Source organism: Phalaenopsis equestris, unplaced genomic scaffold (assembly GCF_001263595.1).
Source record: "Phalaenopsis equestris unplaced genomic scaffold, ASM126359v1 Scaffold000224, whole genome shotgun sequence".
In the NCBI taxonomy this organism is placed as follows: Eukaryota; Viridiplantae; Streptophyta; class Magnoliopsida; order Asparagales; family Orchidaceae; genus Phalaenopsis; species Phalaenopsis equestris.
The window spans coordinates 2,055,739-2,068,160 of record NW_018164666.1 but is presented as its reverse complement, the minus strand read 5'-3'; the positions used below and the strand labels follow the sequence as shown (position 1 = coordinate 2,068,160).

Below are 12,422 nucleotides of genomic sequence, written 5' to 3'. Positions count from 1 at the left end.
ATCACACATAAAGCACAATTGGAATTTTTAGGATATTAGTTAAAGGATTAATTAATCTTTAGATTTTGTATTTTTATTTACAAATTGAGCGTCTCAATGAAATAAAATTAAAGGACTTGAAATTATGTGGTTTCAATATCATTAAATAGTTAAAATATTAATAACTTATTTTATAATCAATCAAAATTTAGCTGTATTTACAAAATATCCAGCTCCGAAAAAATTATAAATATAGATGAAAGAGAGCTTAAATGTTTGATGAATGTCAAAGCTTCGCAGTGACATCCCACCATCTTTGAATTGCAGTCGCCGCCTCCTAATTATTGCATTTTGACTACCAATGTTGGCTTATTATCGTCATTAGACTACAACCACCCAATCACCGTCCTAAGTCCATCGTTATCCCACCACCACTATTCGATTGCCATCAGCCCCCCATCATCTGTCTTACTACTAAATTTAACATACATACCGCATAATTTTATGTATTTATAAATTTAACATTTACACTTTTATATTTATAATATAACACAACACACGTCTCTGACATCACATCAAAATTATTACGGTTGTTTTTTCTTAATAAAATAAATATTTTCATGCATAAATTTATGATACTAAATGTAAGAAATATAAATACATAAAGACTTATATGGTATCTATTTCATAATTAATAATATCATGCAATTAATTTTTCATGAATTGAATTTATGGTATTTAATAAATTTAAATATATTTCTTATTTTATAAGTAATTTAAGTAAAATCATACTTATATCAATTCATTTAAGATTTGTTTAATTTGCATAATTATTATCCACATTTGTGTGTATATATTTAAGATATAATATCATAATGATATATCCCATATAAATGTCATATACTTAAAATAATCAAAGTAACATGCCTACAATCAAACCATAACAAAATCAACAACATCAAGAGAACAAAACCATCAATGTTTTATTAATTAATTTTCATTATTTTATTCTTTTAGTCTATCATTAAAACTGAAGATAAAATATTTGACATAAGCTTAGTAAAATAATAATAATACTTCTAATAAAAAGCAGCTAAAATAAGAAAATTCATATCAGCTGCCTCAAAAACGACGACAATAAAGCGAAAAATGGAACGAGAAAAATTGCACACAGAAAAATACTAGCAACACACAGATTTACATGGTTCGGCAAATTTGCCTATATCCACGGAGCTGCAGAGGATTTTACTACTTCGAGGAATTACACCGTCGAACACCTTTACGTTTACAAGAAAATCTCTATTTTCTTCTCTCTCTTCCTCTCACTCTCTCTTCTTCTATTTCTCTTAGCTCTCAAGATGATTTAGTTTGGTCTTGTTTGGCTTGCATTTCCTTTAAACCAAAAGAGACTATTTATAGAAACCATGAGAGCGGTAGGTGAGAGGTAGGGGAGCGGTAGGTGGGATGTGGTAGGTGAGCGGTAGGTGGGTGTGGTAGGCGAGCGATAGGTGTAATACTTAATTAAGAAGCTAATTAAATTCGGTGGACCGAGTCTCCACATTACCCAACAATTCTCCCACTTGAAGACTGGGACACTGAATGCATCACCTACTAGCTGCATCATCTACTAGTTGTACCGATTTTTTCCTCAAACATGATATCATCCATCTCTGTAACTCGAAGCCCTCGTCTTCATGTCAGAAGACCAGTTGAAGTTGAGCACAACTTCAGCTTCTCACGAGTAACACCCTCAGTTGACATATCACCGTCAACGTAGTCTCGTACCACCAAACTCTTTCATGGGTTACTCTTGTATCTGCTTGCAAATTCCACTGCATAAGCAATATCCTGCCCCTGCTGAAAGCTCTTTTCAACAAGTTCAGCCTTGTACCTCTTACTGCCACCAAACACAGTCTTCACCCGGTACACCCACTAGTTGTGTAATGTCTTCTTCCTTGATATAAGTTTTGCCAGCTCCCAAGTCTGATTCCCTAATAAAAAATCTGTCTCCTCCTACTTGGTCAGCTCTCACTTGCTCGAATTCTCACGAATTCTCATCTTGCAAGATTTATTCATAACTCTATGGTTCTCCACCATTTGTCTGTACAATTTCCGGTTTTCTTGCCCTTGGCGCTCTACTACTTTTCAGGAAATTGACGTTCTACTGCTTCCCCATAATGCACCTCTGACTCATGTGTCCTCGCTTTAGTAAATCTGTAGTCATATATAGTGTGTCAGTTTTCTTACCCTGAGCCAGTACTAATGCTCTTTTGGTAACCTTCTAGGTGTTATCTAAGAACACTACCGAATGACAACCCTCATTGAGCTGCCCAACAGAGATGGGTTTTTCTTTAACTCAGGAACCTATCTGGCCTTTTGCAAAGTCCATTTGCTCTTGTTAGGGAGTGCAATATCAACGTCTCTCATTCTCACCATATTCAGAGCTTTTTCATCAGCCAGATATACTTTCTCAAAGTTACCTGCAACATAATTTCGCATTAACTCGCGCCTGGAAGATATATGGAAGGAAGCCCCTGAATTTCATATTCAGTCATCAACAGAACTGTAAATTGCCAGAAATAGTGCATCCTATATTTCTTCAATTACAACATTAGCGCCATCATTCTCCTTCTTCTTAGGATTCTTACAGTTCTTTTCTATGTGGCCAGCCTTGCCATAATTCCAGCAGGTTGTTTGTTGACTTGACTTTGATTTTGATCTTCCACGGTTTGAGTTTCTATCTTGTGTTCTTCCTCTTAAATCAACAATCAGTGTCGAACTTGAATCCGAGGTCTTACTAGAATCTTTCATGTGCACCTCATCAACCAGAATCAACTCACGAATACCATCATATTTCAGCTTAGATTTACCTGCAAAACTGCTAATTGCCATCTTCATAGTTTTTCCAACTACTTGACAATGAAGCCAACAATATCAGCGCATGTATCTCATCATCAAAATCAATTCAACAGACGATAACTGATTTGTGATAGTGTTGAAATCATTTAGGTGTTGAGCAACAAACACACATTCCGTCACCTTCAAGTTGAATAACTTTTTTATTAGATGCACCTTGCTATTCGTCGATGGCTTTTCATACATACATGATAAAGCCGCAATGAGATTTGCAGTAGTCCTCTTATTGATGACGTTATGGGCAACCAATCTCGATAGGGTTAATCGTATAACCCCTAGAACCTATCGATGAAACAAATTTCATTCTGCCTCATCTATCTTTTCTGGTCGCTTTCCCAATAACGGAAGATGAAATTTCTTCTCATAGAGGTAGTCCTCTATCTGCATCCTCCAGTAAGCAAAATCTATGTCATTGAACTTTTCGATCCCCGATATCATCACTTTGCCTCTGCCCATCGTTCTCCTTAGATTTGAACCCACTGTTTTGATACCAGTTGTTGTGAAAAATGACGACAATAAAACAAAAAATGGAATGAGAAAAATTGCACGCAGAAAAAACACCAGAGCGACCCACAGATTTACGTGGTTTGGTAAATTTGCCTACATCCACGGAGCTGCAGAAAATTTTACTACTTCGAGGAATTATATCGTCGAACGCTCGACGTTTACAAGAAAATCTCTATTTTCTTCTCTCCCTTCCTCTCACTCTCTCTTCCTCTCTTTCTCTTAGCTCTCAAGATGAATTAGTTTGGTCTTGCTTGGCTTGCATTTACTTTAAATCAAAAGAGACTATTTATAGAAACCATGAGAGCGGTAGGTGGGAGGTAGGTGAGAGGTAGGTGGGTGCGGTAGCTGAGCAATAAGTGAGATACTTAATTAAGAAGCTAATTAAATTCGGTGAACCGGGTCTCCACATTACCCAACAATCTCCATTACAGAAACTCAACAAATCTCATTATATTGACTATGGTATGAACGATGAAGACCGACGCGCATCAAAAACTGGTTGAGCCATTGGATCCAAGCCGAATCATTAGTTTGGATATCACTTGACATCAAAGTTAGGATATATACACCAATATTCAAATAATTTTTTAACCCATAAGCTCATAAGCAAAAACAAACTACATGATATTTCTATACCAACATATCTTTCAACAATTCACACGTGTCAAAATAATCCACTCACTATGTACATGTGGCCATTTTAATCTCAAAGTTTATAAAAATATTATATTAGTCATCGTACTCTTTTAATATGGGTTGAAATAATCACACCAAGGACTATTTCCACAAATATTAAAAGAGTATGGGGAAATTGATATTTTCATAGTTTTTGCAACTCAAATTGCCCCATTTAAAAAGTCACACTAACATTTTGGCATATTTCTCAATAATCAAACCATAAATCATTAGGATCAGCTTCATTTCCTTCACTACAAGCAGAGAGAGAGAGAGAGAGAGAGAGAGAGAGAGAGAGAGAGAGAGAGAGAGAGAGAGAGAGAGAGAGAGAGAGAGAGAGAGAGAGAGAGAGAGAGAGAGAGAGAGAGAGAGAGAGAGAGAGAGAGAGAGAGAGAGAGAGAGGAAAGGCATCAACTTGACTTTCTAGTAAAGAATAAAGGCAAGCAGCATAAATGGAGAATCCACAGACTTTATAATTGGGAAAGGGAGAATCGTTTGCTTCTACCACCAACTTCTCAGATAAAAATTTGAACTTGCAGTGCAGGTAAAGGCAGATCTAATTTTCATTCAGGGCTCATCAACTCTTTTCTCACTCATTACAGGTAAGCCATACCACTAAATGTTGTTCTCTGAAAAATATTTCCAGCTGTTTTCTTTAGTCCATCTCATCCCCTTGTAACTACAAGCAAGCAGAAAAGTTGCAGCTCTCAAGCATCATGCATATACTATAGTTTTCCCACAGGTATTTTCTATAATTTCTCGGTACGAATGTAAATTACAGAGATCAGAAAGATAGAGCAAGTTCTTTTTGTTTGCAAAATCATGATGTAATCAAACCATGTTGATGGCCTCTCTATATGACTTGCATATGGCGAAGATAAATTTGTCTAAAAGTTCTCAGATTCAAAATCAATGATGATTATAGGTTTTGAATTAGAATTTGGGTTTTAGAACTTCTGTTAATCACATAAGCTGATAAATAAATTCGGACATCTGAACATGAACGACTAGATGCATATTAGACCTATAAAATTTTGGAAGCATTACATACATACCGCTTAATTCCTATGTATTGACATATCTAAAACCAAAACTATATATGCATAAATAGTGGTATTTAAATGTGAAATGAAAGATTTGGGCGGTATAAATGTAAAAAAGTGAAGTTTAGGTGCTACATATGTAAATAAATAAGGATTGGGTGGCATGTATGTAAATGCCCCTCAGAAATCATTTACCATGTTAGAAATGTAAAAACTAACAGTTTCTTTCCTATTTCAACTTACATTTGCTTATAATTACCTAGGATTATTACAGGGGAAAAAAAAATCAATCAAAATAACTTGATCCAAATCTACACATGAGCTAAGAGCAATATATTTTCAAGCAATCACAAATCTAATTTTCCATCACTCATCCATTTACCCATCAAAGGAACCTTAGAAATCTGAATAAACTAAAAAAGTATAGGACTAGAACAGCAGTTATGTATGGGTGATTAAGGATTTTACAAAACATTCTATCAAAACAATTTTAATTTTTTGCATTTATTTTTCATCAATAATATTCTTATGAACAACTTGAACATTAGCTTGTGCAGCTTCATAAAAAAAAACAGACTATAAAGACAATAAAGGGCCAAATGAGCTACTTGGAGAACCTCAGTGATGGCGAATATGAAACTGTTGTCGCAGCAACTGCCTACGCCATCACCTCTCTGGAAGAGGAAGAAGACTCATTTAAACAGAAGAAAACAGTTGAAGGATTGACCCGAACCAAAACCAAACTCGAAGAAAGAACAGCTAGAAAAAGTTTCAACTGGTCCTTCAAATGGCTCAGCGGTGAAGAAGTAAAACAGGAAGAGAAACAGAAAGGTTAATAATCATAGCAATCGTCTTTACTTTCAAAAGCAACTTCCATCTCACACAATTTCAATTTCTCAAGCTGAAATATTGCATAAATTCTGCCACTTGAATTTCACATTTAAGTGCCACTATTTGTAATTGTAGGTAAATTTGCATGTCAAAATCAATACAGCTAAGTGCATAATATAATTCCAATATTTGCATTACAATGCATGTTTATTAAATTAATCAGTGTGAAAAAGTTCTAACTTTTAAGTGGTCGGCAATGCTGTGTGGCCAGAAAAAGATAAAGTTGAAAAGTCGGCAAGAGAAAAGTACGGTAGTAGGTACACTGATGCTGGAGAAGAATCAGATGCCTCCCCAACTCTTATAAAGACGCCAACTTTCACAAAGAGGGTTCAAAGCGGAAAAGAAGCTACGGTGAGAACAAAAGCAACATCCACAAAAAAGCCTGCAGAGCTTGATAAAATAGAAACAGAAGCAGATGCCTGGGAGAAGGCTGAGATGATTAAAGCTAAGAATAGGTTATATTATTAACTCAGAATAAACTAAAAAGATTTTATCTTGAACATTTGTTAAAGCTTGTCTAGTTTCAGGTATGAGAAGATGATGTCTGTGATATCAGAGTGGCAGACAGAAAAGAAAACCAAAGCGAAGCGCCGAATGGAAAGGAAGCAGGTTTTGCATCAACCACCTTGTTAAATTTACATATGATAATTAATCACTGTTTCAGTCAGAAAGCTTTCAAAAAGTCATTTTTCATTCAATAATCTAATGCAAATTACCAATACTCAACTTTACGGCAGCTAACTTCATCATAAGATGTTAAACAATCTTAGAGGATGGTTAGGGAGATTTTTTCAGCAACCGAAATAGCCTTGGAGAAATATTTCATACTTGAGGACTTCCAACCAAATGAGCCGAGCTGCTAGCTGGATTTTTGTGCTGTGCGGAAGGATTATGGTTTTCCGTTGAGCGTGCTAGAAAATTCGCGGCGGTAGAGTAATGGATTATCGTCTTAACAAAGATTCAACACATACTCAGATAAAAATGAATCAAGCTGTGATAACACAAGAAGTTTTTACGTGGAAAACCCGTAAAGTGAAAAAACCACAGGGTCTGACCCAGTTGTAAAAATCCACTATAAGTTAATGATTACAGATGTCCATTGTCCCACAAGCGGGAAAGAGTTACTAGTTTTCTAAGTTACAAGGTCGACTGACGAAGTCTACTCAGCGGTGGTCGACGGAGGTCGGCGATGATCGACGGTGATCGACGGTAATCGATGATGGTCAGCGGTGGTCGATGGAGGTCAGCGGTGGTTGATGACAGTCGATAATGGTCGGCGGTGGTCGACAAAGGTCAGCGGTGATTAACGGTGGCCGACAGTGGTTGACAGAGGTCGGCGATGATGCTCGACGGTCAGTTGTGGTCGACGGCGATCGACGATGGCAGAGATGATCTTGGACTTTAGCTCCTTCTCAAAGCCTCAAGTTCTCTCTTAAGAATCCTTCTTTCATGTGAGAGGTGAGACTCTATTTATAGAGTTTTGAGTGTAATTAATGCAGGAATATGAACCATTTTAATCGGACGGTCCAGAGAGCTTCCCTTGATCATATGACGTTTGATGGACATTTGAATGCCTTAACGATGTTGGAATTAACCAATCTTGGGCTCATTAGATTCGTCTTGTCATTCTTATCGAAACACTCGATTCGACTATAAACTCACTAGATTCAACATTTGTTTGACCTTTCAAATGTCTCCGGAAATCCTCCAAGGGTGGTTTAATGATTTAACCTGGACTTGATTTGACTCGGATTGGACTGACTTTTATATCATTAGGTCCGTCTCATCAAGCCGATCAATTTAACTATAAGTTTGCTGAAATCGGAGTTTTGGATGGCTCTTAATCAAAGTTTGAATGTTTCTTGTTTAAACAATTGCACCGAGATTCGTGTTGGCTGATGAAAATTTGTTGGTAACGTATCAGTTGCCCCCTTATTTTCAGGCGAAACTATTTTTTTTCTTCCGAAAATATTAAAATCTATAGACTTTTCATTTTTGTAATGCATAAAAACTTTAGATATATATACTTTATTACAATCAATATACAAATAAAATTATTATTTATTCTGAATAGAATAATAAATTAAGCCCAGCTCAGTTGGTAGTTCATTATGAATGATATTATCTGGAATGACAGGAAGATGTGGCGATGTCGGGTGAGCTGCACGAGATGAATGAGTGAAACTTGCTGTATCTAGGAGTTCAGCATCACAACATGACAGGGGATGTGTTCCTTCTTGAGGAGGCGAGTCGGCATGAGTTCCTCCGAGCGGTATGTTTCTCGTACGTCGCGGAGTTAATGGTAAACGAATTTCATCCAATGGTGTAGGCAGCGGCTGTTGAGCCCCGCGTAGGAGCTGCAGGATCTCTAGTTGAGACTCCTCCAATCTACGCATTCGATTTCAATAGGACCCGAAACACCTTCGTTGGCGGGATATCGTCTTCCAGGGCGGGAAGATGAAGAAGCATGCTGCCCTTGGCTTCGTGACTGCTCCCTGGAAAGATAGGTGTTGGAGCGGGATACTTCATTATCACGAACATTGTGTCTAGTGGTCATGTAGTAAACTGCGTAAGTATTTTAGTTGTGGGATTGAAACTTTTTCACATACGACGTCAAACTGATGTGTGCTAGAAAATTCGTTGCGATAGAGTAATGGATTATCGCCTTAGCGGTATGCGAGAATTCAACACACATTTAGATGAAAATGAATCAAGCTGTGATAATACCAGAAATTTTTACGGGGAAAACCCGTAAAGGGAAAAAACCACGGGGTCTGACCAGTTGTAAAAATCTACTATAAGTTGATGATTACATGTGCCCCTTGTCCCACAGGTGGGAAAGGGTTACTAGTTTTCTAAGTTACAACGTCGACTGACGACGTCTAGTCAGCGGTGGTCGACGGAATTCGGCGGTGATCGACGGTGATTGACGATAATCGATGACGATCAGCGGTGGTCGATGGAGGTCAGCGGTGATCGATGGTGATTAACGATGGTCGGCGGTGGTTGACAGAGGTCGACGGTCAATGGTAGTCAACGGGGATCGACGATGGCAGGGATAAACTTGGACTTGAGCTCCTTCTCGAAGCCTCAAGTTCTCTCTCAAGCCTCATTCTTTCATGTGAGAGGTGAGACTCTATTTATAGTGTTTTGAGTGCAATTAATACAGGAATATGAACCATTTTGATCGGACGGTCCGAAGAGCTTCCCTTGATCAGATGACGTTTGATGGACATTTGAGTGTCTTAACGATGTTGGAATTGACCAATATTGGGCTCATTGGATTTGTCTTATCGAGATGCTCGATTTGACTATGAACTCACTATATTCGACATTTGTTTGACATTTCAAAAGCATCTGAAAATCCTCCAAGAGTGGTTTAATGATTTGATCTGAGATTGATTTAACTCGGATTGGACTGACTTTTATATCATTAGGTCTATCTTATCAAGCCCCTTTCTTACCAAGCCGATTAGTTTGACTATAAGTTTGCTGAAATTGAAGCTCTAGATGACTCTTAATCGACGTTTGAATGTTTCTTGTTTAAAAAATTACACCGAGATTCGTGCTGGCTGATGAAAATTTATTGGTGACGTATCAAGTAGTGCTCGTGAAACCGAGAAGAAAGGATCTCGGGCAAACGTGCGGTTAAGGTTATGGCTCGCGTGCTATAGAAAATGAAGGAGAAGGCGAGGAGGCCTCGTACGGAGCAGGGCAGTGAAGCTGCAGGCTGGTTTGTGAGCTTGTATGCTGGTTTTTGAGCTTATAGGTTTTAAGGGCTGATTTATGCTCGAGGCAGGAAGTAATAAGCAAACTTCTAATTGAGGATGTGTAAGAGAAGAAAATAATGCACGTATAATAATTAAAATTTCATTGAAAGAGAAAAAATAATAATATTAATATATATATATGTATAACAGCTTTGGAGTGAAAATTTGTTTCTTATTACTAATTCAATTCAAGGTGTCTTTACATATAGGAGTCCCTCCTCCTCAGATAAGGAAACTAACTAAATATGTTTCAATTATTTTCTATTACATTACAAGACTAATTAAGCAAAATTTGGTACATATATCAAATAATATAAATAAGGAAGGAGAATAAAATTTGTATAAGAGGAAAGATAATAAATCCTGTGATTTGAATTAGATATTTCAACACTCCCCCTCAAGTTGTCATGAAGATATCTTTTAGAGTCAGCTTGCACACTAAACCGTCAAACTATTTTTTGTGAAGACTCTTTGTTAGAATATACGTTGTTTGGTCGATAGAGGGAACATACACCATGCATATATCTCCTCTGTCAATTTTTTCTTTGATGGAGTGATTGTCTATCTCTATGTGCTTTGTTTTATCATGAAAGACAGGATTGTGGGCGATGGCGATGACAAACTTATTATCAAAGTACACCTTTATTGGTGGCGGACTATGAATTTTTAACTCTTTGAGAATTCTTCGAATCCATAGAACTTCACATATTCCATGAGTCATAGATTTGAATTCAGCTTCAGCGCTGCTTCTCGCCACAACACTTTGCTTCTTGCTCCTGCAGGTTACTAAGTTCCCTCTTAGAAAAGTACAATACCCTGAGGTTGACCTTCTATTTGTAACACTCCCAGCCTAATCTGCATCTGTAAATGCTTCTACCTGTAAGTGCTCATTTTTTTGAACAGTAGTCCTCTTCCGAACGTTCCTTTCATATATCTAAAGATCCGATAGACAACCTCCAACTGATGAGTAATTGGAGAATGCATAAACTGACTTACCATGCTAACAACAAAGACTATATCATGAAGAGTGTGTGACAAATAGATTAGTCTTCCCACCAGTCTCTGATATTGTTTTTTATTGACACCATCGATTTTATTTGTTACTTGCAACCTTTTATTTGGTTCAATCGGAGTTTCAGCTGGTTTGCACCCAAGCATTCTGGGTTCACTGAGTAAGTAGAGTACATACTTTCGCTGATTAATAAAGATCCCCTCCTTAGATCTGACAAACTCAATACCAAGAAAGTACTTCACATCTCCCATATTTTTAATCTCAAATTCGGTGGTTAGTCTTTCTTTTAATTTCTCAATTTCCCTGACATCATCTCCTGTAAGGATAATATCATCGACATAGACAATGAGTATAGAGAGTTTACCAGTTTCTGAATGTTTGTTCAGTTTCTGAATGTTTGTAGAACATAGTATGATCAGCTTGACTCTGAGTGTATTCATATTTTGTAAACACCTTTCCAAACCTCTCAAACCAGGCGCAAGGAGATTGCTTGAGCCCATACAAGGACTTCTTCAATCTGTACACTGTCTTCTCCAAACTTCTTCTCAAATCCTGGTGGAAGATCCATGAATTCCTCCTCTAATTCACCGTTTAGAAAAGCATTTTTAATGTCGAGCTGATGCAAGGGCCAATTACGGTTTGCTGCTATGGACAGTACCCGAATAGAATTGATCTTGGCTACCAGAGCGAATGTCTTCTAATAGTTAATTCCGTGAGTTTGAGTAAATCCTTTCGCTACTAATCTTGTTTTATATCTTTCGATACTCTCATCAGCTTTGACTTTAGTAATGAAGACTAATTTACACCCAACGGTAGAATTGTTTCGTGGTAGAGTGATGATACACCTAAAATATATAATGTTTTTAGACACATTTTTATATCTATTTTTGAGATATTGTGCTTTAATGGAAGGTATTTTTGTGTTTTTCTTGCAGATACAAATAAAAATGGAAAAAAAATGTTTAAAGGAGTGAAAAAAGATCAAATTTAGAGCAAAAAAATGAAAAATTGTGCAGAATAGTTTTGGCACCTTAAGCGTCGGTTAAACAGAGAAGATCGCGCCTAAGCGTCGAAATGTCGTGCTTAAGCACCAGTGGCAGTTTCTAGACGAGTAAAATCGGTTTTCACGAATTTCAAAGAGGTTTTTGAGGCACCCATTGGCTTAATAGGTGGTTGTAACCACCATGGACGAAAATTATCATGAAAGGATGTGTCTCTTGAACAAATACATCGAATCAAGACACATTTTGAAGAGATCCCAAGACATATCTTGGAAAACTATAAAAGAAAGAAGAGATGACTTAGAAAAGGGTCCTGAAAATATTGGCAAGTATTGAAAGTTCTTTTCTTGGGAGTTAGTTCGGAGAGATTTTCAAGAACAGTTTTTATTTACTTTATCTTTTTTGTTATTTTGTTTTGAGAGTTTGGTGGAGGACTTGAGATAAGTTTTTATTTTTTTTGTTTTAGATTACTTTTGGTTTTAATCTAGACTTATTGTTTGTTTGACAATGATTTCTTCTTTTAAACTAAAATGTGGTTTTGTTTTCTCCATGGATTCTGAGTAGTTTTTTTTATCTTTCTTCTTAAAATGATAAGTAATTAAGTTTTGGATGGAAGTTGTGGAGAGTA

At 36.8% G+C, this 12,422-nt stretch overlaps 2 protein-coding genes across 2 annotated transcripts in view; one reads left to right on the top strand and one right to left on the bottom strand.

Annotated features, from left to right (window-relative positions):
* Positions 1–4,551: 4,551 nt before the first annotated feature.
* The window catches only part of LOC110023333 (remorin-like), a 17,126-nt gene continuing 9,255 nt past the window's right edge, over positions 4,552–12,422 (top strand). Inside the window, exons 1-5 of the mRNA XM_020722687.1 lie at positions 4,552–4,621; positions 4,724–4,819; positions 5,669–5,951; positions 6,223–6,466; positions 6,539–6,620. Of these exons, the coding sequence (XP_020578346.1) occupies positions 5,720–5,951; positions 6,223–6,466; positions 6,539–6,620 (558 nt within the window). The 5' untranslated portion in view covers positions 4,552–4,621; positions 4,724–4,819; positions 5,669–5,719. The remainder of the gene's footprint in view (positions 4,622–4,723; positions 4,820–5,668; positions 5,952–6,222; positions 6,467–6,538; positions 6,621–12,422) is intronic.
* Positions 4,675–12,422, bottom strand: part of LOC110023331 — a 24,815-nt gene continuing 17,067 nt past the window's right edge. Inside the window, exon 4 of the mRNA XM_020722683.1 lies at positions 4,675–4,756. Coding sequence (XP_020578342.1) covers positions 4,743–4,756 — 14 coding nt within the window. The 3' untranslated portion in view covers positions 4,675–4,742. The remainder of the gene's footprint in view (positions 4,757–12,422) is intronic.